We start from the raw sequence: 26350 nt of genomic DNA on the forward strand, positions 1-26350 counted from the left end.
TAGCAGGGAAACTCGAGGCAGTAACAAGTCAATCATATGATAGAAAAGGATGGCCTGGCCTCTTTTCTTTCATCTTTTTTGGCTGCAAAGAAAATTTAGAAGTAGAATGGTTCAATTATAGAAAAAGGTATAATAGCTTTTAGAAGCCCAACCTTTTCTGCTGCATCACATGGGAGCACCAAACTTAAGAGCTTGAGATGTCAAGTCTAGAGCATGTCAAATTTTCACATATAGATGGCCAGACATCAAATTTCCCATGAGACATAAAGGGGGCCGTAAAGAAAAGCCAGGACAATGAATCATTTAATCATTATTAACAACATCTAAAACAGTCTCTGCTTTCTTTTTTCAAAACTGTCATAACAGCCTAAATATGATTCAAGATCCCACAATGAAAAAAGAATGATACAGGATGAGCACTGTGAGGGAGGTATGCCCAGCAGCTTGAAACTTGGCAGAGAAACATATCAACACATCATCACCAATGGTTCAGGTGTCATCTTTTTCGGCAAAGTCGGCCTGCGCATAGCATCCTCACAGACCTGCAAATGATTGAAATTAGATTATTATCAAGTTCAAATGCAGAACATTTTGGCAGTGGTTAAGAATATAAAGCCAACAGTGGCCTCAATATTAGATGTTGTTCATTTCATTCCATCCTTGATTTGAAGAAGGTAAGAACCGACAACGGCCAAAATCTTTCTCAAAAGATTGAGAAAATATCCATACTCAGTACCCAATATGGCAGTGACCAGAATTTAAGACTGGAGTGTAATTATTGATTGAGCTTTTCCTGTCAATACATTCGTAAAAAAAAGAATGCAATCTCTGTTCTTAAATTTTGTTTATGATTCATGGTAAGGCAAGAGGTATAGTACCTATCCTCAACAACAATTATCAGTTTGGCGTGGCTCCACGAGGATATAAAGTGGCTTGCCATTGAGCCTGCACTGTCCCTGAAAGGCATGTCATTTGGTATGAAACACGTTAAAATTTTCTCGGAAAGAATCCGACCAAAACGTTTTTCATTTATCATGGAAGTCTTATTAGGGGGGAAAAAACCACAATAGAAAGTACTTCGGCCATTACCTTCGCGTCCGGCACCCCAATCACACAAGCACACTCAATTACTTCAGCCCCCACTCGTTCTGCGAAAACATGAACATCAGCATGAAATGCATTATGCAAAGAGTAAACAAGGTCTTAGTAAACATAATTATAGAGGTGGAAATGGTTCTGATAGGATCGAGATGGAGGAGGCCAGTACCCAAGAGGCTTATTGCTGCTGACAAGGTCCCTCCTGTAGCTACCAAATCATCAATTACAATTGCACGTTCGCCAGGCTGAACAGCACCAACATGTATTTCTAGACAATCAGTTCCGTATTCCAGCTCATATGCTTCGGAAATCACTTCACCTGCAGACTCAGCATTGTGAAACCCTCAATTATAACAAGATTCCTTGTGTAAACTTCTGAGACAATACATCAATTTACAAACCAATAGATATCAGAGATGTTGATATTAAGGAAATTAGACATGAAATACAAAACTTTACAAAGTGATTTGATATACAGGGGAAAAAGAAAAAAAAACTAAATGCTTTGCCTCTGGCATATATGCGCCAATTTTTCTTCCACGAAATTTGCTTCAGAGAGTAATAGTATTGAAGCTGATGGACCAAAACAAGCTACTACCCCTTTCCTTAATATCAACATATAGACTAAATTACAGCAGAAGCACCATTAGAGCTCCAGATTAAGCACAGTAGTACCTGGCAATTTTCTGGGTTTTCTTAAAGGAACAAACTTTGCACCAATAGCTAAGGCAATTGCTGGGCCAAACATGAACCCTCTAGCTTCAACTCCTACATGAAAAACAACAGTCATATGGAAACATCATTATCAAGCAGCTTTTTTTCCCTGCAGGGCTAGTCAACAAAATTTCTCAGCTAACCATGAAATTTCCAGTTGTACTAGAACCCTTACATGATAAAGACCCTTCAAAAATCTTACCAAAAACTTTTTCTAGTAAATCTAGAAACAGCGTTTTATTTATGCAATTTTAGACCAAAGTCAACACCCCGGTGAAGGGAAAAAAAAATTAAATAAAGCCAAAATCCATACATGTAACACCAAAAAAATCACCAATTCCCATAATCCCATCGTCCTTTGTCCCAGTAATTAACCATTTTCAGAAGACAAGCCATCCCACAAAAAGAAGAAGAAAAAGGGCAAGAACAAGGGTTGGCTGATAAGTTACCAGCAACAACAGAAATGTTCATGTCTCTATAGCGATCGACAAAGATATCCACTGTGTCCTTGAAAGCTTTATGATCCAGCAACAAAGTTGTTATGTCTTGAAACATTATCCCTGTCAAACAACAACAACAAAAGTTAAACAACCAAACAGAAAAAAAAGAAAAAAGAAAAAAAGAAAACAGAAAACGAGGGAAGAATTCAAACCTTGTTTAGGAAAGTGAGGCACCACCCTGATAGCTTCAGAGATGCCTTGTAATCTTGGGTCACTTTTGAGTCCATTCTCAGCTGCTAACATTGCTTCTTTGCTCCCTCCCTCTCTCTCTCTCTCTGATTAATTTTCCTCTACTGAAATGGGGCGTTGAAGCTCGTGAAAGGGTGGTTAATATAAGCAACAAAACTCTATAGTTATGGCTTCTCGTCTCTGTATCTGTGAAATGGGATTTTGGTAACCAAAGTAGAATTCTTTACAAATTCTTTTTGCCCTCCTAAACTCTGCTAAAGACCAAATCTTTCTCTCATCAATGCAATCTCATGGAGCAAAAGATTACCAGTGTGTACTAAATTTAAATACCAACTATTGTGTCTATTTCAGCCTGTAAATTCGTGATTGAAATGAATTTTAGAATATTAAATTGAATTTTAAATTAATTTCAATTTATAAAAAACTTTTGGGAGTAAATCATATATTTTTGTTTTTATAAGGCATGCTATTAATTTTTGCTTTTTAAAGTAAGAGTAAAATAATAAAGATTATTGATTCAATTTGTTTTCTCAAATATTCTAAACAGTATAATTATCTATTAAAAATAATATTTTAAAAATACCAGCATGTTAAATCAAAATTTACAATATCTTTTCTTTCTTGTAAGTTATGTTATTATTTTGCACGAAACTTTTCTTCTTCTTCTTTTGAATTAATATTAAAATATTTAAGATTGTCAATTCAATTTATTATCCTAAGTATTTTAAAATAATTTAATTTAATTCAATATAATTATGTGATTTAATATTTTATTAAAATACAGAAATTACAATACATTATTAATTGAATTTAAAGTTATTTATGAACTGGGTTGATGGATACGGACAAAGTGTTTATGAAGGCCAGTCCATGCACTATTCATGTGGTAGGCAAACAAGCGTGTTTAAAGCACGTGCAAAACACTCTTTGTCACGCTCGCTTTGAGCCCCCATTTCCAGTTGCTTACTTGATTAGACCACACAGCGGGCTGATAATAATTCTTAATTCTTTTTTCTAGCGAAGCACATAAAAACTATATTAAAACTTGCATGACCGTTCAATGATACTAGGTTTACCCCTTGCGTTTCTTTGAAACGTACCAATTGGCGTTTCTTTTCGGGAAACGTTTTTCAAGGGGAGAAAAGCCATGTCGTTTCTTTTTTTTTTATGAGTGTATTTTTATAGTTTTAATATTTGATGTCATTCATGGAAATATTATTTTGATATATTTTTAATTAAAAAATATTTATTTAGATTGTTAGTAATTTGGTTGTCTAGAGTAAATTCAATCTACACCCAACAAGCTAGCATTTTATAAAATTAAAATAAATAAATAAAATATCATTATTATTTTAATAAAATGGATTGTGCCTGGATAAATATATCAAAAATTAATTTAATAATTCAATAGACAGGATTTTTTTTTAATTGAATCTGATAACTATCCTTTTTAAGGCTCAATTTCATTTAATGGTAAGCCCATAAATAAAAGTATATAACAAAAAATGTTCATCTCTCGAGTGTAAAGAAAATCTTAAAAAACCTATTTAGATTTTATAAAATCTATTTATATTTATTGGTTGTAATTTGCTTGGCACGAGGGTTTGGTTATAAAATTTTCAAACGGCCTGTTTGTTTTTAAAATTAATTTTTATTTAAAAATGTATTTCAATAATTTTTTTATTTTTTTAATTTATTTTTAATATCAACAAATCAATATGATAAAAATACTAAAAAAACTAATGTAAACTTAAAAAAATCAAGTTTCTACAAAAAAAAAAAAGTTAAAATTCAATCTTTCTATTATTACACTGTTTTGATATTTCTAATACTTATCTAATTATATTTGGTTTTGTGATATTTTTGCTATTAAATTATTTTCTACTTAAAAAATATTAAATGATTTTAATATATTAATATTAAAAAAAACATCATTTTTAGTTGAAAAACAAACCATTGCAAAAGAAAACCTAGATTTATCCAAATCTATAAAGGAAGATTCTATGTTGCAGGGACCATTGTATTTATTAAAAGCAACAATCCTTGCTGTTAACCAATTACCACTTTCTTGAAAAAATCACTATTTAGTAATTACCTTCCATTCATGTTAAACTCCATTTATGCTAATAATTAATCCAAAGAACTTAAAATTTAGAGCATGTTTTGAGCAAAATCAAACATTTATTTTACAAGATTCGGTTGTTCCGGTCATGTTTTAACGGCTTGATTAATCTAATTAAATTTAATTAGGTTGATATAAAAAAATATTATTATTTTAATAAAAACAGTAAACTTAAATTAACGGATAATGTAGAAATTAATCTAATAATTTGGTAGTAATCTAAGTAATCCAATCACTATCTCAGGTTACGCAAACAGTATTTATTCAACAGCAAGAAAATACCTTTTCTCTACTCTTTATATACAGTAGAACTCCTTTTCCCAATATCGAGGTTAAGACCCATTTTCGTCATTTACCAGAAGTTGACGGCTACTAAATTTTCCAGAGCATCAAGTGGGCAGGAGGAGATTTGGGAGATTTTCAGATGGTTAAGGTCCCACCCGAGTCCCTTTAATTATTATTTTCCCCTCTTCTATGATGATTGGGGTTAGCTACCATCTTGATGATCAGATTGAATCTGCCCTACACGTGGAGTTATGAATTGAGTTTTTACCCCAACAAAGTTATTAAACCCGAAAAAAATCTAGGTCACTCAAGTCAACAAGTTGTTTAATATTTTATTTAAAAAAAATATTAAAAAATGTTTCATTTTAAAACTAAAAAAAATGAAATAAAATTCCGGTTAATTTTTTTCCTAGGTCAATCAGATTCAGAGTAGAGCTGAATCCACCATATTATTCGTGTCAACTTCCAATTTAGCATGACATAACACCCTACCCAAATCATGTCTCACTAGATTTGGTGAATTACTAAATAAACCCACAAAACTAAATTAGATATAATAACATTATTTTATTTTATTTTATTATAAAAAAGAAAGGTTTGATACATCAAAGAGTGGATGATTATTTATAAAAAAGAAAAGGTTTGATACATCAAAGAGTGGATGATGATGTGCCATGTACATATATTTATAGATCAGTGATGATGATCTATAAAATTGTCTTTTCCTATTCCAAACCATATAATGTTACTTTATTGCTATGGACCCCAGAGGCAGATACGACTGAGGTCATCGCCCAACACAAGCCCAAGCCTCGACCGTGCGTGTGAACACCACACCCAATGCCATGAATTTCATATATATATTATTGTAAATTTCATGGATATTTACTAAGAAAAATTAAAAAAAAATATATAAAATAAAAAATATGTACACTCGTCAAATTTATATATAGTACATATCGATCTATCATCTATAAAGCACAACATGAAATGATAAATAATCTATTTTTGAAAAAGGTTGATGCTGATTGAAATAGATACACTTGCCATGGTTCGAGACAAGACCCAGAGGGAGAAAAAATATTTTTACTCTATCTTTGTAGCTCCAAAAAAAGGATCATGTTAGCAGTACAAAACTAGTATGGTCTTGTCATTTGGAAGATACGAAATTGAAGGTTACAAATCAGTGAGAACTTCATTATATATTCATAAGGTTTCTTTTAGAGAAAGTTGCCGTTGAACTCATAGATAAAATAAAATAATTATAACTATTAGAATATAACATGGCTTGATGAGAAGATGTTCAATTTATTCATGTTCAACCATTCAAATCCTATGCCCATTATAAAATATAATTACTATTAATGAAATTCACTTCACTAACAAGAAAAATTGTTTTCACTATGTTTTGCATGGTATTATTCAACTATATATATTTGGCACTGCATTTTAAAAATATTGTTAATTTTTTTTTTGTTATGAATTAATATGTTTTTGATATTTTGAAATTATTTTAATATACTAATTTTAAAAATAATTTTTAAAAACTAAAAAATATTAATAATATACTTTTTTAAATGAAAAATACTTTAAAAAAACATTTACAACCATATTCTCAAACACGCATATTTTACTTTTTTTAGCTATAAGATTTCTTTTCTTAGTAACATATCAACAAACTTCTTATTTAAAAGTAAAATGAAAATAAAAATAAAAATTAAATAAAAATAATATCTCGTGAACTTATGGTTCATTATTTTATATTTATTGTAGAGAGAGATTGATTGCATTAATGCATTGCCCTCATTAATTATTATTTTTTAAAGATGGATTATATCATTAATGAAAACCTAATTAATTAGTAGACATCAAGAATATAATATAATAATGCACTGAGATAGATATTGCTTATAGATTAATTAACATATTGTATTTAGTAGAGTCCGTGTTCATTAGGATGAACATTGGTCCGAGCAACGTAGAATCAATTGTTTTTTTTTTTCAAAATTTAGAATCGAATAAAATTGAATAACCAAACCAAACAAATTGGTTCGATTTATATTTTTTTTAAATTGAACGGGCCTTTAAATTACTTTTTATATAAATTCTGATTTAATGAATCTTTATTTTACAACGAGACTTTAGTTTACAGTATGTTTTTTTAATTTAACTTGCTTAGAATATTCAATATTTTCTATTTTAATTCTTGAAACTAAAACCGAAGAAGAACAAAAAAAATTAAACATCTTCAAGTATCAAATTTATTACAAAAATAACAATTATCCAAGTCCAAATCAGTTAATTGTAAATAATTTTTTATAAATATTCCAAATAATTTGTGTAATGCATTCAGATTCATATATTATATACATAATGATGTTTAAGAATATAATATGAGGTTTTTTAAAAATAATTTTAAAATAGTTTTCTTTATTAGTACGTTAAAATTTTAAAAAAATTAATTTAATAATTTTTCAAGCTAAAAGTACATTTAAAGAACAAAAGGCTACATCAAAGAACGCGTGGTGGCATAGACATGGACGATGGACCTACAAAATAAAATCCACGGCACCAAGTTACTGCTCATGCGCACGCGAATTGTACTAAGAAAAAACACTCTAACATGATGATCATTCACAGCCCTTTACCTCTCACTATCTCTTAGATTCACAATATCCCCTTGTTTCTTCTTTTTTTTTGGTGTCTGTACAGCTTATATCAGCGGCCTAGATCATCAAGAACAGCCCATCTCCAGATCTTGACCCTTCAATCTTGATGCCTCCTTTTGCCTTTTTGTTAATTGTTCAAGCAAAGTCAAAGACATGGGTAAGGGAGATAGTCATCACTCTATCATTCCCCCTGCCAGGTGTCAGAAGATGGATAGTCTTACGCGTGATAAATGACAAGAACAGAAAATTCCATGTAGCTACCCAGTGATTGCTGTGATCATATTTTAAAGATTTTAGACAAATGTACAAACAATTCAATTCAATTCAGAGATTAGTGTGTTCTAGTGAAGATCTTGGTTATCCTAGCTTCAAACTCTTTTTAACACACGCACACAAAGAAATGAAAAGAGTGTGATGCATGTGAGCATTGGGTTGGGTTTAGTGGATTTAGTTATCGAGAACTATGATAAGAAAACTAAGATCAAGATTTTGGGGTTTCTTCTAGAAAGTCTTGATTCAAATTATGTTAAGGATTGGGGTGAATTTAAAGATTCATAAAGAATTATCTTTTTTTTTTTTAAGAGTATGTTTGAGAGTACCGTAATCCATGTTGTTTTTTAAAGTTATTTTTAATTGAAAATATATTAAAATATTTTTTTATTTTAAAAAAATTATTTTTGATATCAAAACATCAAAATAATAAAAAAAACACTAAAATTTTTTTTTTAAAAAAAATTCAAATCTTCATGAAAAGCCCATCAAATTATAGCCCTAAACAAATATAAAATGTAAGACATTTTGGACCTTTCAAGAAAAAATTTCATTTGCATTAGAAGTTCGTGGGAGGAATCAAAGGTGAGAATAGTAATTCTATATATTTATTCTATTACTTATAAAACTCGCCATGATTTCACAAGTAAAATTAATAATATATATATATATATATATTATATTTCAAATAAGAATTTTTTATCAAATCAATATCATCTTTTTAAAATAAGATTTGATATGGTCTCAGCAAGTTAAATTAGTAATGGATGAACTTGAAATATAACCTATATATCAGGTTTGATTATGAATCATGCTCTTTTTTTTTTCAACCAAAATAACTTTATCTTATTAAATGTTTTTATTGGTTTGGTAAAAAAAATAAATTGACCTAACCAACATATGCTCTAGTAAAAATAACAACAGCAAGGATTAAAAACGAAAAACAACATTAATTGCATTATATATCTCATTGCATTATTAAAATTATATTATTGATGTCTACTAATTAATTAGGATTTAGGGTTTTTATTGATATAACCCATCTATAAAAAAAAAAATAATTAATCAGGGTGTTCAATGATGCAACCGATCTTTAAAAAAATTTAAGAAACTATACAAATTGCAAGTCAATGAATTATATTACGTCGAATAATCATCTTAACTCAAAAAATTTAAATTATTGGGTGAGATTTCAATATATGATTTATATTATTATCTAATACATTTCCTCTCAAGTAAAAGTCCTTCAAATTTGAAATTTGCACATCCCCATATTATTTCATGCTTAACTTTTATTAAATAAAATAGACATGGTGAGATTCAAATTCATGATCATTTGATCAATAAAATTCTAGTATCATGTCAAAGAACTTTCTCAATCAAAATTCTTCAATTGTTAGATGAGAATTTAAGATATAATTTATATTATTCTTTGATATACAAACCTAACAAAAAAATTTGTTTTGTTAGTGAAGTGAATTTTATTATTACTAATTTTATTTTATAATGGGCTTAGAATTTGAATGGTTTAATATGAATAAAATGAATATTTTCAAATCAAACAATGTTATTTTCCAATAGTAATAATTATTTATTTTATTACTTATGAGTTCATTGGCAACTTTGCATTAAAGAAAACTTATGGATATCTTCATCTTTTTTATATGAAATTCTCACTAATTTAATATAATAATTAGCAGACATCAAGATTATAATATAATAATGCAACTAATGAAATATATATTGCCTTTAACCATGGCTTAAAAACAACAAGGAATTTTTTTTAAAAAATACTTTTTTAATAACAAGGATACCTTAGGTTTTTTTTTTAAAAAAAACAAGTAATAAAAGACAAGTAGATGATTTCAAATCCTCGAAAGCACACGTCATGTATGTAATACTATATACACATTTGAAAACACCCCATCACACCTTAATTAAAATTGAAGCTCAAAATATCTATTTAGATGGGATCAAATGAAACCTGATTGTATGAGAAACCAAGGCATTAGTTTGGATCTATTCCAGCGGAAACTTCAGGCAAATAACCGATAAATAAATAAGTTGGGAAGATCGAAAAAAATCTAAGATGTTCCTAATTTGTTGATATTGTAGGAGCAGTTCACACACGGAAGATCCAAGATTTTCCAACCATGAAGCTCGATCAAGATAATGTTGCCATTTCAAACGTATTGGAGCCGCAAGTGAAGAACCACTGATTGCTTTTTTATTTATTTATCAAAAGACAACTCTACAATCATTGGCATTACGAAAATTATACAAGATACAGGAGACCATATCTTCATCTCCTCTTTTTTTAATGGAAGGTTTTGGACAGAGGCGGGGGAGATAAAACCCTAAATCTTTCTACAAACGGGACCCAAGTAGAAAAAGAGCGATGGTTTTTTTCTTTTCTTTTCTTTTTTATAGGCGCCCATGGACCTCGTACTGTCGTGTTATCATTGATAGCATCTGTACATGGTCACATCTTGCTCAAACCTAACCTCAACGACAACTTTATCCTTCACTTTACAGCTTATGATCACCAGACAGGTACTTTGGATGTTATTTTCACTAATTATTTCTCTTTATCCACTGCTCATATTATATTAGATTTGTTAATGATGAAGTCGTCGGGGGGAGAGATAATTAGTTTATCAGGTCACCATTTGTTTATTTTTAAGCGATCAGAGTGAGGGCCTGTTGCTTTTTTTAACCCTTTTTCTCCTTCTTTTCTTATGACAAGACAGAGATCAGTACATTGGTTAAGAAGGCATAGGTTATCAGTATAAAACGAATTTCTGTTGTAAGAAATGGGTGGCATCGGCCTCGGATCAACAAACAATCTTGTGATTAATTTTTATCAATTGGGACATTCGATTGTACCTCCCTTTGATTTGATAGAGAAGACTGTCAAGCTTCAAAACTAGGGGTAACCTAAGACTCAAATGCAGCGCTATCAGGGCTGAACATCAGTGTTGTCAAACAATATCCAGTAGGTTAACTCGGGATGCAAACCTAATCTAAGCTAGGTTTTACAATAGTAAAGTGGAAATTAAATCTGATAAAATCAAATGCCCTAACGACTTGTAATCCACCTTGGATTCGGTTAAAAATAGGTTTGATATTTTTTAAAAAATCAGAATAATATAATATAATTTTTTAATATTAAAATAAAATAATTTTAAAGTGAATAAAGTTATTTTATCTAATTTATATTTTAAGTGGGTCAACCAATAATAATCTAATGAACTTCAAAAATTCAGTTAAAATTAAATTATTTTTTTTTAAAACAATAGTAACAACAACATCGTTTCTAATTATTTAATATTAAAATTAAGTCAGGTTAATTTATTTCATTCATTATTCATGTCCTGAATGATACATTCATTGAATTTAATAATTTTGATAATCTAGTAATAAAACCAATAAAACAACAGAAATTAATACATGCGAAATCCACAATCCACTCTCTATTTACAAGTTGGTGTAAGATTTCAATATGATTTTCACTCGCACATACAGTATTTTCTATTTTTAGGCTACTTTTTTCGCATAATGATTAAGTTCATTTCAGAGTTATCATCGCATCAAAACTGAAGACGAACTATTCATATTGCGATGCAGAAATTCCACTTCTCATAATTTGATACATGATTAAGGCAGCCTATCTATCAAGACTTGGAACATCGAAGAGGATTTAGATATGACTGCGAAATATTGGTGGATTTTCTTGCATGCGTGTTGATTAGCAGATGCAATTATGGACTTTGAGGCTGAGAGAAAAAGTCTCAGTTTAGATTTCAACGAAGGTGGAATATTCATGACACCTTGGCCCATTTATTGCTTATTTTCCTGAATGTGTTGGCCATCCATGCGGTCCAAATCTAGTGTATTTATGCTTATCTCATGTACTTAATTTATCTATTGTTTTAAAACTTGATTGAACGTAAGTTAATCTATCATCCATGAATTCAGGGATCTACAACTAGCTGAGTTTTAATAAAAATAAAAAGATAATTAACATGACGTAATCCAATCAAAAATTTAATTTTACTTACAAAAAAATCAGTCAAAACCCATTAATTTTTTTATATTTTTTTAAAATGATGTGATTTTTATTTGTTTTATAAAATAAATAAAATTAAATTTATTAAATAAATTTAGATTAATCCATTAACTCGTAATCTGAAACTTATTTGTATCAACTTTTAATGTTTTTATTGACTCATGATCTAAAACTTACCCATATCCTATGAAAATATACTGTCTATTGTTACATATGAGATAAATAGACTTAGGATAGAAAGAGGAATGGAAATCAATAGCATTTTAATCTTAAGAGAAAATTCAAATGGAGAGAAAAGAAAAGGCATTATAAGTTTTTGATCCTAGCTTATTGTCTTAAGATTTTAGAAAAATTGTGAAATAGTCTATCGTACCTTTTCATCTCGCTTAAAGAAATAAATAAAGAAATAAATAAATAGTTTTTAATGTTTATTAAATTTCATTGATTTCTCCTTCTCCCAATTGATCATTTCTTCCCTCCTACCACAAAATAGTCCCAAACGTTAAATAATTGATTTTATTTCTATATATTGTATTGTAATTTTTATTATCACACAGAAATAAAAGGCTAGACTCAGTCTCAAACCCAACAAGGATGAAATCCAATCCAAACACAAACCAATCTGAAGCAAAAATAGAAGAAAGTCGGGCATATCGCTATCCCCTTTTATCATCTGTTCTTGCACACAGAAAAAATAAAACAAAATTTACAAGCAAGAGACGAGATGAGTGGAGTCCATATATACAGGAGGGATTGACCAAACCACCATCATATGAAATTATTTCTTGGATGATTTATTCTAAGCTAAAAGTGGACATTATCGACGATCAAGTCGAGCCCTTCAATCACTAAGGAATTTTAAGGCCCTTGCGCTTAAACCAAAGCAGGATAATGACAAGGGAGGTTTATTATGCGTGGCACCCTTCGATCCACGCAACGCAAGCTAAATCAATCGCCTAAAGTACCCGCAAGAAAAGGGCATCAAGGGCAGGCCATCATGAAACCGCGACTCTACCAGTCTTAGGTGTAAGTTGTTTTACGTGATTTTTCAAAAATTATTTTTTTTGTCTAGTTGTTTTATCTATTTAGTAAAAATTATGGACAAAATTGCTTTTCCATCAAAAGCATGCTAAGGGGGCTTGAAAAGCATGGCCCTCCAGAGGCTACAAAATGGCTGTAGCCTACCTAGCAATAATGACCTTCCAAGCTTCTCTCTACAGCTTAAAGATATCCCGAGGATGCATGATTATAAAGGTGAAGAGGGTAGTTTTTGGAGAGCAGAGGAGATGTTCGTAAGAAGTTTTAATAGAGATTTTAACTTTTTAAGTGTTAAATGTTGCGTGGGCTTGAGATATCTTTCTATAATAGCTTAAACTGAGCTATTTCAAGTAGAATTGTAATTTTGTATTTAAATAGAATAGAAGTTGTATCTGGACTGTTGTAATATATTCAAAATATGCTAGAGCACTTAAATTTCTAAATTCCAACAACATTTAACAAAATAGAGCATTTCCCATGTTTTGATCATATTCTTGGAACTAGATCTGATCCAATCCGAGAGACGTTTCAAAATCCAACCAGCCCAAAACACAAAGTTAATTCAAAAGTTAATCTAATTTGATCTAGTAAACCTGCAATCCTGCTGTTTCTGAGGGTTTGTAATAGTTTTATTTTTTTTCATCACCTTTTTCTTTCTTAATCGATTCAACAGATTGGAGATCATTGTGTGATTCTCAATTAGAAGTCTTTTTTTTTTTTCTTCTGACGTCAGTTGATATCTGGCATGGACAGCAGTGCTGCTCCTTACCTTACAAAAATTATGGTGAACAGCTTTAATATGCAAGGCTTGTTTTCATGAAAAACGGCTCTTGAAGATCTTGAAAAGAAGCATCTCTGTGGTGATGATTCTATGGTACCTGCTAAGCATAAAACAAGCATCAGAACAGGCCAAAACAAACCTCGGCAGGTTCAATAACAAGAAACTCATTAAAGAATCAATCTTATTTCGTATAATTTAAACAGAAATGAACTTTTATTACTTAACAAAAATAAAAAAAACAAGCTAAACATTGACTGACTGCATGCAGCGAAACCATAAACAATCCTTCTCTGACATCAATCAATCTCTTATGACAGAAGCCACCGACTGATTTTTTTTTTTTAAGGGCTCAATGATTACATGATATCCAACAACCAACACCCTCAACAAGACCAGAAATCCATGTGCAGTTCCCAGGAAGTTGATCACTTTAGTACAACCTTAATTAGCTGCATGCTGCAAAAGACCGCACGGAATTGAGGTAAATGTCAGCGACATAACATAAGGTGAGACCAAATCCAGTTAAAACAGTAAAATAAATCCTACCTATGGAAGTTAATGCAGCAATAAGAAGCAAGATGCAGCTAGAGATGCAGTAAAACGCATGGATATTGTTGCAGCTAATATCGAAAGATTTCTTGCGAACTTCAAGTTCACCAATCACCTCCTCCATCTTCATTCAACCTTCATTATACTGTGTGAAATTATATTTTAGTATAATTTGTTTATTTGAGAATTCATATCCAGTTGTTTTTAATTACAAACAGTGTTTGATTTTTAGCTCATTCTAATTATAAGCAGGCGTAATCCATTAATTTGTTGAGCTGATTCATCTACAAGTTTTAAGGAATAAAAAATATTATTTTTTAATAACAAATTACAACAATCGTGCGGGTAATCCACTATTTGTTTAGTGGAAAGTGAAGTCATAATCACCACTTGATCTTCTCTCACGAAAAGTATAAAAAGCATGCTGTGTCATCCACATGAACTAAAGCGAAGAGTGTCACGTGCAATTTATCGAAAAGGCCATGAATTTTACCAATTAAACCAGTGAATATCCATTTTAATGTTTCTTTTTAATTTGGTCCTTACATATCTGAATCAGCCTAAGGAACAAGTTCAGTGGCAAACGTTTGCCTCCCATTAGACTTGGATTCAGCTCTTATCCAAAAAATAATCAATAGGATTATATGTCTACATATCTTATTTTTGGATGAATAGCTCTCCATCATTTTCCTTTTTTAAAAATAAAAAAATCACCCTGGCTATAGTTTAGTTATTTTTATATTTACCTTCCGTGTTTTTAAAAATTATGATTTACATTCTTAATAAGTGTAAAATAAGCTAAACTATATGATGATTTATGATGTAAATTGTTATGCAATAACATAGTTTATGATATAAGTTATAATTTTTAAAATCATTTATGTAAGAGTAAAAATGACTAAACTACATAACGATTAATTTTTCATAAAAAAAATCAAATATTTTCCATAAGGTTTTGGGTATTGTGATGGATGGTATTTTTTTGCTTGAAAATACATTAAATAACTTTTTTCGTATATATTTTTTTAATTTTTAATATCAATACATTAAAATCATAAAAAAACACTAAAAAATATATTAATTTAAAATCATTTTAAATAAAATGACAAAAACAAAGTAGGTGGACAATTATTATGCAACATGCAAACAAAAGGGTGGTGTAAAATCAAAGGATTTGGCCTCTGGAAGGCTGTTGCTTTCCATATCCGAAGCCTTCATTTACCACTTCCCAAACAGACAAAGCCCTTAACCAGCCACTCGTGGACCAGCTCGAATGGGCCCAACAATGGTGAAGTTTTTGCCTGCGGTACTTTTTTGTTCTTTTCTTCTTCATCTTCTTCATCTGTATAATGGAGCGCAGGGCTATGTTACGAGAGTTTGAGTTTATGTTTTCATGAAAACTTCTTGACTCTTGTAAGAGGCTATAAGTTACAGCTTCAAATTAAATTTGATAAAACATGATAACTTGAGATGCAAATTCATTCTTGATCAATCAAAGATCATAGTGATGTAGAGCATCTTTACGTTGCAATAAACAAAATAATGGACCTAAGAATGAAATCATCGGTAACCATTTTAAATTTCTAAGAGTTTAATTCTTTTGATAATCGAGTTTGTTTTCACATTATCATTCAAGGGTTGAGTTCTAGATATCTCACAATTTTTTTTCTTAATATAATAAATAGATTGTGAATAATATATTTGACTCATATGATGAAAACTATGGTGAAAGCAACACACATAAAAAAAAGATAATGTGTATTTTACTCGAAATGCAAATAAACATGTAAAACAAATAGGTATTTAGTGTGTGTTTGACGTTGTGTTAGTTTTTGTGAAAAAATATTTTTAGTTAGGGTTTTAAAAAATATATTAGTTAGAACTGCTGAGATGAATTTTTATATATAATATAAATAAAAAAAACAAATTTATGTAAGACTTTGTTCGTTTGTTGGAAAATAGTTTTTTTGAAAAATGAATTTTGAGAAAATAAATTATTTTTTGATATTTAATAGTGTAATGTAAAATATGTTAGAAAATATTTTCTAATACTTGGTTATGTTATGAAAATGAGTTGAAAAATAACTTATTAATGTTTTATTTTTTTGTGAAGTTTATTAAAATAATGAGAAACAAATCTTATAAATTAAAAAAATAAATGAGAATGAAATTGAAAAAAATATAATCTAATAAATTATCTTAAATAAAATAAATAATAATCAAAATAATAGAGATCAAATCTAAAAAATTAAAAATTAAAAGATGAAAAAATTATAATAATTATAATTATCATTTTATAAATTATTTCAAATAAAATAAATAATAATAAAAAGAATGAGGACCACATTTGATAGATAAAAAACTTCAATTAAAAAATTATAAGGAAAAATCAATAAAAATAAGGACCAAAGTTAAGAAAAAAATTAAATTTTAAGGGATGAAATTGAAAAAAAAATATAACAATAAAAAAATATAACAATAAAAAGTTTAAGGACCAAATTTAATAGAATCATCAAATAATATAATATTTATAATTGTTTCATAACTTTTAAAAAGTGTTTTCTGTTCAAAATAAAAAGAAAATACTTTCCTGAATATTAAACTAAATTTTTCTTTGATTAGAAAGTGTTTTTTATTAATCAAAAAATATTTTTTATTAATTAATTTTTTTAATAATAAACAAACAAAAAATTTTAAAAAATAATTTTTTAAAAATTACTTTATAACAATAAACACACCGTAAATAAAAAATATATCAGTGTAACTTTCGTAAAATCAAAATTTAAAATGCAATTATCAGACTAGTAAAAGGAACAAAAACTATATAACTAACTAATTTTTTTAATATATATATATAGTTGGGAATTGTTTTTTATTAAAATATCAAAGATATCAAAGGGGTTTTGAGTACCGGTGTTGAAGTTGATCCAAGAGTATCTTTAAACTCGAACAAACAACCCTAGCACTCCACGTAAGATAATGTTTTCCTTATCCAATGACTTCACTCCACCTGGATAAAGTCCTTCAACCAAAAAAGGCCAAAAAACGGTGAAGCTTGTGCTTCATGTTAATGCGACCCTACCTCTTTTTTTCCTCCCTTTCGTGTTCTCTCAGTCGTTTCATTTCCCTCCGAAGAAAGAATCCATGGTCCCAGATGATTCTTCTCCTTCCCTTCTTGACTCACAAGCCTGCCAAATCTTGAGTCGTGATTAGTAAGATTTACTAGCTTTTTTTTCTTGTGAGGGTACTGGATAGCTTCTTGATGGTTTATTTATTAGTGATTTAATGGCAGCTAGGTAGATAGACAGAGAGCAACGTGGCCTTGTCAAATGGGGTTTTCAGTTGCCCTTCGCTGTTATCTACCAGTCAAATCTTCTCTCCATTCCTCCAAGGTTTCTCCCTTTCTCTATTTTTATCTCAAGAATGAGCTTGCTTTTGTTTTCTTTTTGTTTTTGCAAGTGTTGTTTGTTGGTTTACTTTTTTTGTGCATGTTGACTCCTAAATTATTGGGGGAAACTGAGGGGTTGTGTATTGGTTCTTGTTTTATTTAGGCATCTATTGACAAATTGGAGAGATGGGTTAGTGCGTGCTAAATCTTGGTAGAGAGCGGTATATTAATTTCAGAAGAATTTTGTTCTTCACATGCATTAGGCTCATGCCAATGTGATATTAACAAAAAAATTTACCAAGAAATCTTGATGCTTTCTGTAAATGAATCAAGAATTTTAATTTGGGACTTAAAGATGGTAAACTTATAATTCGGGTCTGGAGATTGAAGTATTCTTTTGTGTGTGTGTGTGTGTGTGTTGGGAAAAGAATTCAAGGAAAAGATGGAGATTAGAGAATGTGGAATCTCAGTGCATGCTTCAATTTGGTTACATTGGGGAAGTTGATATTGAAGCTTAGTAAATTGTAAATTATATATACATATATTCTGGTGAAATTCGTTATATGAATTCCAGGTATAACAGCCCTCCGTCCATTCTATTGTCATATTTTTTAAGTGCTTTCGTGTGTGGCCTGCAATAAAATTTCGAATTTAGGTGATTTTTAAGTATTTCTCAAAATCTCTAGCTGAGTTCTAGCCAAATACTGGCAAAAATGGAAAGAGAAGTCATAAAAAGAATGCTCATTTATCTTGATTAATTGTTGATTATAATTAACATCCAATTCCTATACAGTATGTGATATGGTGAATTATTTTGCTGCAGTTTTCACCGAGGTTCAACTTGAAGCAGAATAGACTGGCTTTCATAACAACATCCAAAATAGAAAGCCCTTCACTGCAGATTGTCAAATCAATCTCAAACAACATGAATTCGAGCATCAATGAAAATGGGGCTACTGAACCTGCAAGGATTCTTCTTGAGAGATTGTTTGCACAGACTCTGAAACTCGAAGAACAGATGAGTAGGGGCTCTCGCCTTCCCGAGGATGTTCAACCAGTGGTTAATCTTGAAATTCTGGAATCTGATCTTCTTGCTCTTTTGAAAGCCTTGAAGAAGAAGGAAGAAGAACTTCAAGATGCTGAAAGAAATGTTTTCTTGGAACACAGCAGATTAAATCAGACAAAGGAGGAGTTGGAAAAACGGGAAAATGTAATTACAGCTGCTTTTTCTAAGCATGAAAAACTTGAAGGGGAGCTAAAGCAAGCAAATCTTAATCTAGCTTCTCAAGCCAGGGAGATTGAAGAATTAAAGCTTCAACTCAAGGAGAAAGAACAGGATATTGCTTCTGCATGTTCTGCACTTTCTCTCAAAGAAGATGAAATGGATAAAATGAAAACTGATTTGCTGAAGAAAAGTGAGGAGGTTGCTAGGATTGACTCTGAACTGAAATACAAGGCTCAACTGCTGGACCAAGCCAGTGAGGTTGTGAAGCGACAAGAAATCGAACTTCAAGGACTGCAAATGCTTATTCGAGAGAAAGAAGAAGAACTGGAAGTTTCTACGAATCTGAGGAAATTTGAGGAAGAAAAGTTAAAAGTTGTGGAGTCCAATTTGGAGGATCGGACAAGGGAATGGCTAATAATCCAGGAAGGACTGAACGAATTGGCAAAGGAAGCATCTAAACAAGTCAGAGACACTAATGAGGCTTTAGAGGATTTTGGAAGGGTGTACAAGCTTCTTGAAGACGTGAGATCTGAGCTGATTTCTTCACAAAAATCTCTAGCATTCTCTAGAAAGCAAATGGAGGAACAAGAGCAGCTATTAAAAAGGCAACTAGTCGAACTTGAAGAACAGAGGAAAAGTGTTATGTCTTACCTGAATAGTTTGAAAAATGCCAAAATAGAAGTGGAGAGCGAGCGAGTAAAGCTTAGGACTGCAGAGGCTCGAAATAAGGAGCTTGAACGAGACTTGTCCATGGAGAAGGAGCTGGTGGAAGAATTACAAAAGGAGTTAGAGAAGGAGAAATCTTCTCTGCAGCAGGAAATTGAGAAGACATCTTTTCTACTACAGGAACTGCATCAGAAAAATATTGAATTTGGAGAAATGCAGCATCTTCTTCAAGCTAAAGAATCAGATTTGGTGGAAGCTAAACTAGATATCCAGAATTTAAAATCTGAGCAGGCTTCTCTTCGGCTTGTCCTGGAGGATAAAGATTTGCAACTCTTTGACGCGAGGAAGAATTTGGATGAAGTAAATCAGGAGGTTGCAGAGCTGAGGATGCTAATGAGCAGTAAAGAAGAACAACTTGTCCAAGCCACCACCACGATAAGGGAGAAAGAGGAGCATGTTCAGGTTATGCAAGATGAATTGAACAATACAAGGGTGAAGGTCTCCGAAGCAGAATCTGTAGTGGAAAGGATAGTAGAGCTTACAAACGAATTGGTTATCTCCATTAAAGATCAGAATGAACTAAGGCAATCCAACAATATGACCTTGGAATTCTTTCAACAACCGTTGGATGAACTAAGTGATGATTTTAGGTTGCAGAAGAAGCAGTATGAAACAGAACTCAAGTTTAGCAGAGAAAGCTTAAGAGTGAAAGAAATGGAAGTTCTAGCTGCAAAGAGAGCTCTCGCAATCAAAGATGAAGAGCTTAAAACAGTTCTCGGGAGATTGGATACAAAAGAGAAAGAACTGAAAAAATTGAAGGAAGAGGCAGTTGAAGATGCTAATGATCTGAGGAAGCTTTATTCTTTAGCGCAAGAGAGAATCGGTGAGAGTAGTGTTGGAGACTTGGCTATTGAGAAACTCAAACTAGAGGCCGCTCAACTTGAAGTTGAAGCTGCCACCAGCGCTCTGCAAAAACTTGCAGAAATGAGTCGAGAACTTTTAAATAAAGCAAGCTTGAGCATTGAGGCTGATGCTGATATTTTCATGCCAAACGGCTCTGGTCCTGGCCTTGTTCTGTTAGAGAACAACGAATGTTTCAAGGAGGTTAAAACAGAAGTTTCTCGGCTGTCATCTTTGACTGAACAACTTTTGCAAGATGCTGGTATTACTGTTGGTGCAGATTGATAGATTCTGAAGGTTAAAAATAGATTGTGTATAGGTATCTAACTTCAATTGTTGTGTTGCCAAAATCTGTAGTATGATGAGTTGGACACTGAGAGCATGTTTCTGTTGCACAGTTTTTAACCCGATCAGTAAGAGATTGCCACTATAATTAGGTACATATTGGATTTGGGTAACATGTCCTAGCTTGGTGTCAAGCATCTACCGGACAGCATAGTAGCTGGCAGTATGTATGGTGGTTGGCTCATGCCATTAATTTTCTCCTAGTTTGGGTTTCCTATATTTCGATTTTTGATAAGTTCTGTATCTGGGTTTGCATGGATGGATAGAGCATGGCCAACAACTTCTTCCATGAATGGGTGTCCTAATTTTGCTTCCATTATCATGCAAGTCAAACGGAGAAAACATGAATAAAACATGAAACAAAACAAGAAACACTCGAAATAGTGCTGGCTTTCAGAAACTGCACAAGCATACGCGCATCTTTGCATTACATATATCAAGAGCAAGCTTGACTTCATTAAAAGTAAATAATCACCAGCAGTAGTGCCAGTTCCTACCACGACTTGGAAGAAAGACGCTAAAAAGGTTCTAAACATGATGCAGATAGTTAAAATGAATATGTACAGGTTTTTGTGAGCTTGAAAAAGCTCAGCTACCGCGCAGCAGGGCCAACACCAAGGATATTTTTCACGGATGGCGGAAACCATTGGTTGCTACCACTGCCGCTATTCTGGTCATCCACATAGTGGCCATTACTTTGCACTGCACTACCCTGTCGCTTGTTTGATCTCCCTATTTTCTTCCCGACAAAAAATCCAACCTTCATGGCTGTAAATATACCCAAAGCTATCACAAGAGGTCTTACAGCCCAGTGAAAATCCTCAAGGTGTTGATATTTTTTGACGACCCCAGGACAGGAATTAAAAGAAACTACTTCCACTTCAGCTGGATCAGCCAAGAAACTGCTATTTTCTTGTCCGATTGTCAATCTTCCAGGAAACTTTACAATGAGGCACCCATTGGGCAGGATCCACCAAATCCTCCCAGTAGCCCAGGCCCCTCCTGTTTTACGAGGCCATTCAAATCGGGGGCTAAGAACATTAGCTCTTGGCCTCACAAACTGACCGACAAAGTAAGGTTCAGCCATTTGCAGCTCTGAAGAATTTCCTTTCCAGAGAGTTTCCACACCTATAAATCCAACAGCCACACTTCCATCACGTTTTATGGAATGAAGAATGCCCACTGGTGAGTGCCTTCTGTCTTCCTCCTTAAGATGTACCCAGTCCCCAGCTGCAAGACCAAAAGTGACTCGTTCCAAGGTTGAGACAGGAAGTCTTAATGGGTCATGGATGCCGTGAACTCTCACCAAAACAAAACCATCTCGATCTGGGTCACGTTCTAAACCCACTACGGTTCCTTCCGGGACATCCATATTTTCAGGTTTGCAAGAGTTAGGTGGCCTCCTGGAACGCACCATGTCTCCCACTTGCAGATGATCCTTTGACAGAAACCACTCTGTGTAACCAGCGCCGCTAAATTTCTCCAGTGTAGTTCTGCTGCCAAACCCTGTCCAGCCTCCATCTACAAAAACTGCATTCTGCGAGCTGAAAATTTTGTTGCAAGGAAAAACACACAAGTACAACGAGTGAACAAGAGAACTGGCAACCAAATAAGAAGCAAATGCTCATACTGATCAATGAAGGGGAAAATTACAAGTCAAAGGAAAATACAGAGGGGGATTGTAAGATCAGACATGGTAATGCAATCCACCAGCACATATGTCAAAATCATTGAAGAGCAAAGAAAAACAACAAGTGGAAATCAGTGTATAAATTGTATATATGACCAAAAGGGTGTCTAACCAAACAATGAAGGAATGTCAACTAACTCTGGAAAAACATCTGTTCCCTTGAGCATAAATTAGTCTCTTAAACTTATTGTGACTTGTTTGTATATATACAAAATAGATAGCACGGTGGAGGGAGGGAGGGAACTAGTGAGAGAGTAGCATCAGAATTGTCTAATCCATAGGAGCAAGAACAACAAATCACAGTATCCCACAGAATCTGTCTCCTCTTCATGTGTAGAAATGGACAATAAGCAAACAACAGATACAATGAACACAATTTTTATCCTAAATGCTGTGCCATCTAAATTTGTGGCGAGGCAAAATTTTCTGTACAGACATGAAATTGAAATTTTTTGGGAATAAAAGATAATCAAATAAAAGGAACTAAGATACATATACAAGCATAGTTTGATGTCCGACAGGTATGCTTATCCAAACAGGCCATTTGCAAAGCTAAATCTAATGACACATTTACTAAGCGGCCTAAGTACCCATTTTATTGCATTCATCAGCATTTCCAAGGCAAGTGATGTCTAGAAATGTCTAGAAGAAAGTAATGAAAGACCTAATTTTCATTTTACAAAAGATAGCAACATATGTTTGCCAACATATAACAGGATTAGCATGCCAAAGATCTACTTATAATGCAAGACCTACCTTTTAAATACACGTACTATGTCTGTCATCAAGGGCCGACTCCTCAAATCATATTCAAAGCAGCCAAGAAGAACATTTTCAACTGGAGGAGGGAGGCCCTCAGGGATACGTGGTTTCTCTTGTTTCCTAACCACTGAGTCGTAAATTTCTTCAACAGACTTCCCACGCCAAGGCTGAACACCAGTCAACATCTCCACAACACTGCACCCAAATCCCCATGAATCTGTCTCAAAGGATACTGGACCTCGTATTTCTGGCTGCCATTGTTCTGGAGCCATGTAGTTTGGGGTTCCAAGCCTCCGAGACATATCTGCACTTGGCAATGGAATTCCAAATAGCAGGAAAGGAATACCAACATCTCCCAGAACTGCTTGATCATTCTCATTAAGAAGGAAGCTACAAGGTTTAAGGTTAAAAACTAGGATTTCTTTAGCATGCAACTGTGCAATTCCCTGAGCCAACGCTATACCATACCTGCAAACATAAGTAAACACTAAGGCTAGACTGCTCTTTGCTAATTTAATCATTAAGATTTTAAGGGGAAAAACTAATTCACCTCAAAACATCAGGTAAAGAGAGCTTTCCTCCTTTAAGGCGAGCCATTTTGTCCCCAATGGATCCCTCATAAAACTTCATCACGATGCATATCTATAATGAAATACAGGCATTAGTACTAATGATCTAATAACTAGCCAGAAATGTAATCTAATCATTGTATATCACACATAAAGGCACCAGCTCACCTTTCCATTTATAACTGAAATCCCATGTAGAAAACACACATTTTCTATGCCATGACACTTTGAAAACAAATTATCAAACTTATCCAGCACAACCCTCATATGTTCCTCCTTAATGGGATGCAACATCTTGACTGCCACTTCATGACACTCATCATAATCTTCAGTTGAATGATGATGAGTAGCCAACCAAACATCACCAAAAGGTCCCCTCCCAATTCTATGTCTAAGTTTCAATTTCGCAGGATCAATCCTAGGACTTAGCTGGCTTGACGAGGCCACCACAGTTCTAAGGTGATCAGGATCTTCATAAAGCTCAAACTCGAAAGGAGTCACGGGCTGAGCAGGAACAACTTTGCTGGCCATTCTATCTTATACCAAAAAGAAAAAATATGTCGAGTTAATTTCAAAAGGAAGACAAATTGACAAAAACCCATCAAACAAAACAATTGAATTGCAATAATACATACCGGAAAACAAGTAAATGTAACAAATCGATACAATTAACAACAAACATGCGAAGATAAAAGATCACAAAATATATCGTAATTATGCAAAACAAACAAACTTCACAATAAATTCACAAACTTTATGCTCTTTATGTTTGGTAATGAAATGATCACTAAAAAAAAAAAAACTCTTTTTCTCGGAATCCAAAGAGTTCCTTAAGGACCCTGTTGGCTTCCATTAAAGGAAAGGAAAAAAAGCAGCAGTCTTTGAATATTATGCTCTCAACCCTTTACTTTTTGCTTCACTTGAACAGCAAAAGAACACAAAAAACATCGAAACCCAGAATTCATATTTTCATTCTCTAATTAATTCTTAACAATTTCTAAGCAACCAACCAAAGTTTCTCTCTTTAACAAACATAATCTTAAATTAAAGAAGAGAAATACCTACTCTGGAAGAACTGATTAAAGAGAGGCTTGAAGAGAAAATATATACAGAGAGAGGCTCTAAAAAGCCTCAGAAATTTCGACGAATTGATTGAGCTGAACTAGGAAAAAAAGAAGGTAAACTTGTTAATAATAATAATCTAAAAGAGTAAAGGACAGAAAGATTGAGAGTGAGAGAGAGGGAACAACCAAAGAAACAAAACAGTGGTTTGCAAATCGAAGCAAATTTCGATACCACTAACAACAACAACACATGAGAGACTGTCTCTATCTCTCTCTGTTTTTATTTATTTACGATGGAAGGTTTGGGGTTTTTATTTTTCTATTTTAAAAGTATTTTTTTAGAAAAGTATTTTTTATTTTAAAATAATATTTTACTTTATTAATATAAAAAATAATTTTTTAATAATAATAATTTTTTTAATATATTTTCAAATAAAAAATATTTTACATTACCACTGCATTTTTTTTTTTTAAATCTAACCATACTCTTAAAGGTTGACATAGGTGAGGCCTGCATTCTTTTTTTTTTTTTTAATTATTATTAACGTGGATGTTCGGGCCAGCTTGCGTATATCTAGACTAATCTCACGGATCCTGAAGTTAACGACTATGTAAGTCTCCAGTGGCAATCATATGAGCAACCAAGAACTCGAACCTGAAACTATAGAGAAAGCAAACCCCTTAATCCCAAATCTTTACCACTTGACCACCATCTAGATAGTTAGATGAGGTTTGCATTCTTGATTATAATTGAGATTTTGACAATTCAGTTCCAAAATTGGGGTCATTAACTAATTTTTTTCCCACCTTTTCCTTTTAATATTTTGGGTCACTTGAATTATTTATTGAAACATAGTTTGGAAAAATTGAAGAGATATTTCATAAACTGCGAAAAAAGAGTTTGATAGACAATTATTTAATCATAATCGTTAGAACTGGTTCGCAGAGTGGTTTTAAAAAGAGACTGGAATATATATATATATTCCGGGTTCCGGGTAATAGTAGCTTAAGATGTAGTTGAAATTAATAGTGTGTTTTTGTGGTTTGATTTGATTTTTAAAATGCTTTTTCTTTAAAAGGTTATTAAATTAATATTTTTTAATATTCTTTTTTTTAATGATTTTAATAGGATTACGTCAAAATCAAGAATAAAATATTTTTAATTAAAAGACTTTTTGAAACATTATTAAACAAACGACTTGATTAGACAAAGGAAAGGCCAACGTTGCCCTTTATTTATGATGCGACATGCATTCATCGGACGCTACGAAGCTAAGCTAACTGCAGTAGCAAACATGATACTTATAAAATAGCAGTCAATTTCCTCGTGAAGAAGAGGTCAAAAACTTGCACCGCAAGATTGGCTCTGTTTTCTCAATCGTAAGACATGACAAAACACAAGCAAATTAAACCCAACAAGTCTAAGAAACCTAGCGTAATGGCCATGGACATGTGCA

General features: G+C 32.2%; 3 protein-coding genes across 7 annotated transcripts; 1 reads left to right on the top strand and 2 right to left on the bottom strand.

Moving 5' to 3' along the window:
• Positions 1–205: 205 nt before the first annotated feature.
• On the bottom strand, positions 206–25177 carry LOC105136143 (adenine phosphoribosyltransferase 5-like). The gene is made up of 8 exons (XM_011041371.1): positions 25152–25177; positions 2465–2589; positions 2262–2372; positions 1774–1866; positions 1268–1417; positions 1090–1148; positions 879–956; positions 206–542 (listed from the first exon to the last, which is right to left on the bottom strand). Exons 2-7 carry the CDS (start codon positions 2553–2555, stop codon positions 885–887), a joined length of 576 nt encoding a protein of 191 aa, XP_011039673.1. The 5' UTR covers positions 2556–2589; positions 25152–25177; the 3' UTR covers positions 206–542; positions 879–884.
• Positions 17304–21030, top strand: LOC105136142 (Myosin heavy chain-related protein). Of its 2 annotated transcripts, none has more exons than XM_011041369.1 (3): positions 17304–17496; positions 17581–17676; positions 18496–21030. In XM_011041369.1, the coding sequence occupies exons 2-3, from the start codon at positions 17614–17616 to the stop codon at positions 20746–20748; spliced, it is 2316 nt and encodes a 771-aa protein (XP_011039671.1). In that variant the 5' UTR covers positions 17304–17496; positions 17581–17613; the 3' UTR covers positions 20749–21030. The 2 variants fall into 2 exon arrangements, with proteins under 2 accessions (XP_011039671.1, XP_011039670.1); XM_011041368.1 differs by having other exon boundaries at positions 17305–17496; positions 17577–17676.
• LOC105136141 (Protein kinase superfamily protein) lies at positions 21171–25175 on the bottom strand. 4 transcript variants are annotated; one of them, XM_011041364.1, is made up of 6 exons: positions 25080–25175; positions 24891–24986; positions 23998–24361; positions 23811–23902; positions 23255–23728; positions 21171–22352 (listed from the first exon to the last, which is right to left on the bottom strand). In XM_011041364.1, the coding sequence occupies exons 3-6, from the start codon at positions 24358–24360 to the stop codon at positions 21401–21403; spliced, it is 1881 nt and encodes a 626-aa protein (XP_011039666.1). In that variant the 5' UTR covers position 24361; positions 24891–24986; positions 25080–25175; the 3' UTR covers positions 21171–21400. The 4 variants fall into 4 exon arrangements, with proteins under 4 accessions (XP_011039666.1, XP_011039668.1, XP_011039669.1 ...); XM_011041366.1 differs by having other exon boundaries at positions 24895–25142; XM_011041367.1 differs by having other exon boundaries at positions 23998–24365; positions 24895–25142.
• Positions 25178–26350: the final 1173 nt, after the last annotated feature.

The sequence above is a fragment of the Populus euphratica genome, unplaced genomic scaffold, assembly GCF_000495115.2.
Source record: "Populus euphratica unplaced genomic scaffold, PopEup_1.0 scaffold51.1, whole genome shotgun sequence".
NCBI classification, from domain to species: Eukaryota; Viridiplantae; Streptophyta; class Magnoliopsida; order Malpighiales; family Salicaceae; genus Populus; species Populus euphratica.

What these genes read in the sequence shown, in the direction of transcription:
- LOC105136142 (XM_011041369.1), top strand. Translation starts at nt 17,614, where the DNA reads ATGGGGTTTTCAGTTGCCCTTCGCTGTTATCTACCAGTCAAATCTTCT. An exon ending in CTTCTCTCCATTCCTCCAAG is followed by an intron (nt 17,677 to 18,495) that starts GTTTCTCCCTTT and finishes ATTTTGCTGCAG; the next exon opens with TTTTCACCGAGGTTCAACTT.
- LOC105136141 (XM_011041364.1), bottom strand. Translation starts at nt 24,360, where the DNA reads ATGGCCAGCAAAGTTGTTCCTGCTCAGCCCGTGACTCCTTTCGAGTTT. An exon ending in TTTCAGTTATAAATGGAAAG is followed by an intron (nt 23,903 to 23,997) that starts GTGAGCTGGTGC and finishes ATTTCATTATAG; the next exon opens with ATATGCATCGTGATGAAGTT. An exon ending in ATAGTACGTGTATTTAAAAG is followed by an intron (nt 22,353 to 23,254) that starts GTAGGTCTTGCA and finishes CAAAATTTTCAG; the next exon opens with CTCGCAGAATGCAGTTTTTG.
- LOC105136143 (XM_011041371.1), bottom strand. Translation starts at nt 2,555, where the DNA reads ATGTTAGCAGCTGAGAATGGACTCAAAAGTGACCCAAGATTACAAGGC. An exon ending in AAAACCCAGAAAATTGCCAG is followed by an intron (nt 1,418 to 1,773) that starts GTACTACTGTGC and finishes CTGAGTCTGCAG; the next exon opens with GTGAAGTGATTTCCGAAGCA. An exon ending in AGCAGCAATAAGCCTCTTGG is followed by an intron (nt 1,149 to 1,267) that starts GTACTGGCCTCC and finishes ATGTTTTCGCAG; the next exon opens with AACGAGTGGGGGCTGAAGTA.